This window comes from Babjeviella inositovora (genome assembly GCF_001661335.1).
Source record: "Babjeviella inositovora NRRL Y-12698 unplaced genomic scaffold BABINscaffold_22, whole genome shotgun sequence".
Taxonomy (NCBI): Eukaryota; Fungi; Ascomycota; class Pichiomycetes; order Serinales; genus Babjeviella; species Babjeviella inositovora.
The window spans coordinates 1,493-9,903 of NW_017566859.1; the positions used below are offsets into that span (position 1 = coordinate 1,493).

Genomic DNA, 8,411 nt, shown 5'->3' on the forward strand with positions numbered 1-8,411 from the left:
GAGTAGTATTGCAGCTACTGACATCACTAAATGACTCAGGATTTTGCCACCCACCACGTGATCTTGGGAATGCAGGGCTATCCGGTTTGTTTGGATACGTTCATGTGGTACGAAACGCACAGCGAGCAAACTCCCCGCACTGATGGACCAGAGCCCTGACAAACCCCGCTGCCTGTGTTGCGTCCATCGCATCAGCTTCACTCTGACTAAGCCCCTAACACCAACTGGCCAAATCCCTCGCAAACCCCACTAACCAGATTCTATAAGGCTCAGAGTATCTACTCCACGCTGTACAAACTTGTCGACCCCACACCTCCTTTGCTACTCTCACCTTTCACTACCCCCTCGCCAACATGGATACGCACGAAATTCCTTTATTTGGTGGTATCCTTCCGTTGGAAATTGTCGAAAAGATCGTCTCCTATCTACCACTTTCCACAGTCGCCGATGTGATGAACCCGGAGAATGCGAGTCTCGCTTTGGTGGCTCGGAGACGCTACTACTCAAGCATTATATTGAATTTCGACGAATCGCCATACGAATATGACTACTCCCGTATTTATAATGAGGTTCTCATCATGAAGGCTTCTGACTTTGAAGCATTAGTTAATAGCGATACGTTTGACCAGCTTCGTATTAAGAAGCTTTATATATATATATACACACCAGCCGAAAATTTTACATTCCTCCATGAAAAAGTGTTCACCAAGGTGTCCTCAATCGTCACTGATGTCATATTAGATTTTGATATGCAGAAGGAGTGGTATATAGTATTCAGCTAGGACTGGTTGCCATCTTCACCCCTGGCGCAGGAGAGCATTCGAGAAATATTCGTTTCATACCCTTATATTGGTCCAAAAATACCGCCTTTGCCCACCAACTTACGCAAGCTTAACCTCCTGTACTGCTACAAATATGATTGTGACGATGATGTTAATGCTCCAAGGATTGTTTTTCCACCGTCTCTCCAAGAACTTGTTTCGATGATTCCCTGGAGATCGATGTCAGCATATGCTGACCTCCCTTCAACCTTGCAGAAATTGGAGCTAGCGGAGATCAGAGACTTTTCTGTCGAGGCCTTCAATGAGTTAAACCTACCCAACTTGAAATCTTTGCTATTGGGATCCATCTCCCTTGAAAACTTCAATGAGTTAAGATTACACAACTTGAAATATTTACGCTTGAAAAACGTGTCAGGCATGACGGAGATCTACAAGCACTTTAAATTTCCCTCGCTGTTAGAGAACTTGGAACTCTGCAATCTTAAAATTACTAGCTTCGAACAACGGAGCTTACCTCTGAAGTTGCAGAAGTTGTCTATTAACTATTGTCCTTTAAAGAAATTTCGTGTGGATGTGTTTCCGGACTCCTTCAAAGAGTTGGTCTTAGACCACACGAGTCTTTCATCATCTGAGATTCGCATTATCAAGTTTCCTCCGAGCTTGGTTTCTTTACTGATTACGAACACCCTATTATCATCGCTAAATTTTGTCAACTCGCTACTGGGATCCTTAGACGTCCTCAGCCTCGCTCATACTTCCTTTGATCGTTTAAATGAAACAGATGAAGGCGCAGATATTACCAACTCATGCCAAATTGAGTTCCCCAAAAATCTCCGGAAGCTTGATCTCAGAGAGAGCCCTTCTTTATTTACCATATATTCACCGAGAAACCTTGTTTTCCCTCCAAGTTTGACAGATTTGAATCTCAGGTTCACGAATTTGGTTTCAGTAGAGGAACTCGATCTTCCACCAACCTTGAACACATTAAACTTAAGCTACAACAAGTTGGTGTCAGTCGACGGGCTCAGTCTTCCACTAGCCTTGACCTCCTTAGACTTGAGTTCCAATAAGTTGGTCTCAGTCGAGGGACTCGATATTCCACCAACCTTGATCATCTTTAACTTGCGTGACAATAACCTTGAACTGCTTTCAAAGAGGCTACCTGACAACATTCAATTATTGAATCTCGAGCATAACCAATTGAAAAAATTGGTGAACTTTCACCTTCCGGTAAATTGTACCAAGCTTGAGCTCTCTGAAAACCCTCTTCGAAAGCTCCAAATCTCCAACGCATATGATCCAGATTTGAGACTCCGAGATCTTTGTTTAAGTAAAGTTTCCGTTACTACGCTTCGTGATACCTCTCCCCTTCCGCAATGTCTCACTAACTTTTCGATAGACCACGCGAATGTTGGCTCCTTATCAGAAATCCTGTTTCCGACGGGACTAATCAGCTTGGTTGCAATTGGTATCCTGATAACTTCGTTGGAGAACGTTGAGTTCCCACCATATTTGGAAGAATTGCGTCTCCAAGAAAATCAAATATCCAGTTTGACCAATGTCGATTTTCCGGATAGTCTACTTAAGTTGGATCTTTATGGTAACAAGTTTACCTCAATAGATGCCATACAGCTTCCTCCAGGATTGAAGGAATTGGACTTTTCGAGAAACGCAATTAGCGCCATCAACGAGTTGAAGTTGCCTGAATCTCTTGAAAGGTTGTCCTTGGCGGCTCAAACGCGTGACATTCTCCCGAATAGCGCTTTCACACAAGGAGATTTGTCGAAGGGTTTCAATAAATCTAAGGGCTTATCAAGTCTCGTTGGGTTAACCAAACTTCCGTCAAAATTGTGGTATTTAGATTTAGCTAACAATAGTTTGTCTGTGCAGGAAATTCAAGGCTTAGAATTCCCTGACAACTTGACGAGAGTATCCATCGGAGCTAATGCGATCGACAGATATCGGTTAGGAAGAGAAATTGAGAAGACCCACCCAGGAATACAATTTATCTATTAAATTGGAATTATCTTGGGATATATCCTTTTGTTCGGGCGTTCACCATGATTTAATTAGTATCAATAGTGAGTAATTTGCGTAAGGAGAAGCATTTTCAGTATGGGAAGTATAATGAGAAGTTACCTGGCAATCGATGTATATATATATTGAAATCCTTTGGTTCTGCGTAGACGTATCCGCTTTATACTCCAACGTGATAGGTGATACTGATTAATTGACCACTTGAAACCGAAGTCTACATGATAGTATACCATAAACCAATGAAGTGTGTGATGGCACAACTTTTATGGTTGAGAGATTAACCTCAAGGTGAATTGTTTTTCCAGTTTGGGCTGCTTTGGTGTAGACAATGGATATACCAACGGCTAGTACAGGGTAATTACCATTCATGGATCAAACGCATAGATAAAGGTTATGCAAACAAGAATAAGTTGAAGTTTATACACCATATGGTATAAAATTAGATATTAGAACACTTTTTTACCCGTTTCACCATGTATACAGCTCCATGTGCTCTCCGCGATAAATGTGCCATATTGCACACTATTCAGACGACTATAATCAATTTTACATCTTCAGAACTACGTTAATATAGCTGGTATTTTTGGCAGTCCTAGTTTCTCTTTGCCTTAATTCCGGTTTAGTTAACTTCTCAACTTGCATCGTGTTGGCCATTAGATCAGCTGCCACGCTGCTTGTGTACGACATTCTGTTCCTGTTTATAGCATGTCCTATGCGTGTACTATTTCTCCGTATCATATGCATAATCCTGAATCCATACGTACCATATTTGAGCAGAAATTGGTCGTTTTACCTTCAGACCCACCTCCGTCCTATCGTGCAGCAGTCACAGGTCTGGAGGATAAAAATGAATTTCATAAAAAGTCTGGAAAGGAGAAGTGCAGGCGTAAAAATACTACCCTGAGCTTCGATCAAAGTACTACGACTCAAAAAATGAGGGATATATCTCACTATTTCCAAAGCATGACATAAATTACAAATTATACACACCGTATCCCCTATATTCCAAATACTTTTTTATAGGAAAGATATATACAAACAAAAGAGAAGTCAAAGACCTTGTATACTGATTACCAGAAGCGGTATTGCCATGATTAGATGACGACGTCTCGTAAAATTGGATCGAGAAAGATAGGATACCGGGGCGTTGTACGGTCGGCCATAGTATAGAGTATCTTCCTGTCGGAGGTGGAAGGTCATCTGCCGATCAAGCCCGCGGGGTTAAATAGCATCTTTAAAGCACTTGGCATGCATATTTGGACATGAAATATTTGGTTTCTGCAGTATGAGCTCCTATAATGGTAGCTTTAGTTCAAGAAAAAGATATTAGAGACTGAGAAATATGTGGTAGACACGAACGTAACGCGTTTCCCCCACACTAGCTTGAACATATTGATGAACCAAGCCTCACCATACGCTTATGTTATAGGGACAGACCGTGGATCGGAAAAGAATCTTCTCCGCCGAGAAAGGTCAAATTTTTTCTTCCTCCGGCTGCCAATCGTAGGTGAGTGCATTTTTGTGGAGATTGATGGGAAAATCAGCCCATAAATAGCTCGTTAGCGCCCACCGCATGTACATGCAGGTCTCCTGAGCCCAAATTATACGGTTGATACCAAAAGCATAAACAAGAACATATCCCACGATTATTAAAGAAAAAGCACATTGTTATGCCAAACATTTGTAAAATAGTGAGTAGCCAATAACATGTGTTTTCTTTGTTATTAAAACGCTGTACCGCATATATTGTCTAATAACACACAAAACGCACTCTTTCCAAAGAGGGATCCTCACGCCTCAGTTTGCACACCAACCTCAACTCCGCAGGAAATACACCAGTAAGAAACGCACACCACAGGAGGGGCACACTTTACTGGCGGGTGAAATGCGACTTTGAGCATTAAAATTGGGTAATTACCAGCTTAGTAGAGAAAGCCAATCACTGAAGTCCTGTCGTACTCACATAATCTGTGATGCAGATAAAGATTTAAAATCTTCATATGTGGTGGTATTTTAGATGCTAGCCTCTATCATGCTGAACGGAGTTAAAGAAGTCTACAGATCATACATCGCGGACGTGCTTCGACTTGCATGAACCCTTACTCTAATTAGGAATGGCATGGTGCATATGCTATAGGAGTTGCTTCGCATACTGTGCGTCGTTGACATTCTTTAGCTTGTATAGATCCGTTCCTTCATTTAGTGAGTTGTGATTAAGTCATTTTTATGGTATAAAAGAACCTCTTCGCTCACTTCTAGGTAATACATAATGCTAACAATTAACAAATTCACTCTCTCACCATGTACCTGTTTAATTCTAGCTATCCCGGTACCGGTGTTGAAATTTCATCTAGCCAATGCACACTGACTAAGTCTGCAGGTTGTCCAAGACCTGGTACGGAAAACTTTGGAACCAGTGTTCTGTGGCTGCCCATGAAACTCTTGGTATCATTCTTGTTCGCAGTGGCGTGCGTCTTAGGTTAAGCGACCCCGAACGTTATCGGTTCAAATGAATCGGTCTATTCTGTTAAAGGTGCCAATTAATATCTGCCGATGTCACTGAAAGATATCCTCCTACCCCTAATCAAAATAATATTCTATACTACCGGTATATACAACATTCCGATACCCTATTTCATGCACTACATCGATAAACTCTTAGATGGTGATAGATACTATTAGCCAATCAAAAGGATATTTTTCGGCCGTAAGACATAGTGCCGAAATTCCTGAGTCGGTAGTTGTATAGGACGCGGTCCAATCTGAGATAAGAAGAGATCGGCCAAAGACATTTACCTGGTTCAATGGTACCTTTAGTACATTATTCGTGAAACAAACTACTTAAAGAGACGACCAGCTAAGTGGATCCCACTGTCGATTGGCAATACAACACCATTGAGGTAGTCACTGCCAACGCCGCCACACATGAACTGAACGATCCCCATAAAGTCCTGGGAGTTGCCTACTCTCCCCCTTGGGTTATTCGCTGCGTAAGCGTTTCCCATAACGTCCAACAAACCGTTGGTAATTTCGGTACGGAAGAAACCTGGCGCGAGGACATTGACAGTAATGTTTCGTGGACCCAACTCCAACGCAAGGACTCTGCCCAAGTGGTTCACGCCAGCTTTGGAGGCTTGGTACCCGTAGGAGCTGCTCGTACCTATATCTGCACTAATACCAGCAACAGAACCGGTAATCAAGACTCTGGCAGGATTAGAAGGTGTGCCGTCCTTCTCCAACAACGACAAGTGCATTTGAATGGAAGCAAATACCGCGGTAATATTCACATCCAAAACCTCGCGAATAGCAGAAATAGGGTGGGCCTCAATCACTCCACCCTTGGCAACACCGGTGTTGGCGATCAAGATGTGGAGCTTATCCACCTTCGCCGCAATGGCCTTATAAAGAGTATCCAAGCCCAGGTCGCTGGTTATATCGGCAGCAACTCCGACGATCTGGCACTTTGGATTGTGTTCGGCGGCGATTAACTCAAGGTATTTCTTGGCCTCTTGGACTGCCTCATCACTTCTGGATGTGATAAAGACAATGGAAATCTGGGTGCGGACTAAGCCCTCGGCAGCGTGGAGGCCCAAGCCTCTAGAGGAGCCGGTAACGAAGGCATTCTTGCCAGTAAGGTTGATTGGTGCAGACATGGTGTAGGAATAGCTTTTGTGAGTGAATGACTATGTATAGATGAGCCATACTCAGGGAAGATACGATTGCTTTATATAGCAATGAAAAACCTCCGCATCTCTCATAATTTCAGTACGCGAGAATTTTTGCTTAGAAACTAGGATAATAAATATACGGATAGTGGCGAACCATAGATAATGACAAATTTACAGGTAATGACAAATCCCGATTATGGCTGCTATCAGCCGAATCGTGCACATGCATGTGCCCTTGTGAATGTACTGTACAAACCGAGAATTGGTTTATTAGAGATAAAACTCCTCAGATAAGCACGCAAGAAAAGGATGAATACGGTCAGGTACTGGTAATGTAGTTGTAGCTAGGGCATTGTACGAATTAGTATTATGAAAATGCTAATCATTCAGCAGTGCATAGCATACAGCGCTAAATAAGATCGTCGGAAGCAATGTTCGTTACCCCCAAGTGAGTCTTGGGCAAATTCAGTGACTACTTATATCCTGCTATGTTTAGCAAGCTTAGAGTGGTAATTCCTCTAGACTATGACATAGCTCAAAGCATACACATTTATCCTTGCTACAGTCATCACCAGTGAAGCATCAATAATATTCTCCATGGTGTTCTAGTAATGGCCCATGTACCTAGTCACATTTGAATGCACTGCCGTATACAATAAATCCTTCTCGGAATATGATAAAGTTGTGCCATCTGGGAAATTGCATGTCGTCATGGAAGTATCGATTCTGAACCCAAATCTTGTGTCGATGGTCAAATACCATAGCTGGATCTGATTAGACGGTTATCCAAGATTGCTTTTTATCTCATGTATTCTCCGAGGGTCAACACAGCCCAAGATATGGGCAGAAATGGGGCTGCTAGCTGCGCGTTCATTCTCAGGGAATAACGAGTGCCGAATATGTACAGTTAATCCAAAAATCCTACAATGGTTTAAATATAATATAATCTTTGATTCTCTATCTATGGGTATTAGTGAGATACCTCAACAAAGGTTGGATACCATGCCCGGTGATACTCCCTGGCATGTAGAAAGGTCTGAGATGCCACCTTTTTAACGAGTGTTATAGGGATAAAGCGATCCCATTATCCACAGAGCAGTACCCAAGTGGTTTCCGTGACCCATGAGGTCGCAGTGAATACGCCACCAGATGACGAAACATGAGCGGTAGTAGATGGGGTTGGAATAACAGACGCTGGAGCGGAGGCACTAGACGGAATCGAAGCTGAAGCGCCGGACGAGGCTGGAGTAACGGACGAAGATGGAGCAACAGAAGAAGCTGGAGCAGCGGAAGAAGCTGGAGCAGCAGACGAAGCTGGGGCAGCGGAAGAGGCTGGAGCAGCAGACGAAGCTGGAGCAGCGGAAGAAGCTGGAGCAGCAGACGAAGCTGGGGAAGCGGAAGAAGCTGGAGCAGCAGACGAAACTGGAACAGAAGAAGCAGTAGACAATGTAGTAACAGTGGTTGTAGAAGTAACAGTGGAAGTGAATACACCATCAACAGTGATGGTACTGGTAACAAAAACGGTAGCAAGCCCAGCGTCTCTCTTAGCAAGTCCAGCGTCTCTCTTAACAAGTGGAGCAACAACAGTGACCCAATCGGTCACGATCGTAGTGGAAGTGTAGTGTGTAGATGTGACAAACACAGTAGAGGTAGTGGTCCCAGTGATAACATCAGAGGCTGATGACAAAGGAACGGAAGAAACTGGAGCGGCTGAAGAAGCTGGAGCAGCAGACGAAGCTGGAGCAGCGGAAGAAACTGGGGCAGCGGAAGAAGCTGGAGAAGCAGAAGAGGCTGGAGCAGCAGACGAAACTGGAGAAGCAGAAGAAGCAGCAGAAGAAGCTGGAGCTGATGATGCCACAGTAGATGGAGCACAGCTAGCAGCACCACTCGCCAATTCGGCCGACAATCTAGTAGAGTAGAATGG

General features: G+C 43.4%; 3 protein-coding genes across 3 annotated transcripts; 1 reads left to right on the plus strand and 2 right to left on the minus strand.

Annotated features, from left to right (window-relative positions):
* Window positions 1-353: 353 nt before the first annotated feature.
* Window positions 354-2,430, plus strand: BABINDRAFT_10609 (uncharacterized protein; the record flags this gene model as incomplete). The annotated part of the gene is made up of 4 exons (XM_019126769.1): window positions 354-605; window positions 1,038-1,378; window positions 1,691-2,012; window positions 2,404-2,430. 4 exons carry the CDS (start codon window positions 354-356, stop codon window positions 2,428-2,430), a joined length of 942 nt encoding a protein of 313 aa, XP_018982240.1.
* Window positions 2,431-5,482: 3,052 nt separating this feature from the next.
* BABINDRAFT_117778 (SDR family NAD(P)-dependent oxidoreductase) lies at window positions 5,483-6,638 on the minus strand. Its single transcript, XM_019126898.1, has one exon. It carries the CDS (start codon window positions 6,470-6,472, stop codon window positions 5,657-5,659), a length of 816 nt encoding a protein of 271 aa, XP_018982241.1. The 5' UTR covers window positions 6,473-6,638; the 3' UTR covers window positions 5,483-5,656.
* Window positions 6,639-7,446: 808 nt separating this feature from the next.
* Window positions 7,447-8,411, minus strand: BABINDRAFT_117780 (uncharacterized protein; the record flags this gene model as incomplete). Its single annotated transcript, XM_019126899.1, has 1 exon — window positions 7,447-8,411. A coding segment is annotated over one exon (840 nt), but the record flags the coding sequence as incomplete, so codon positions are not given.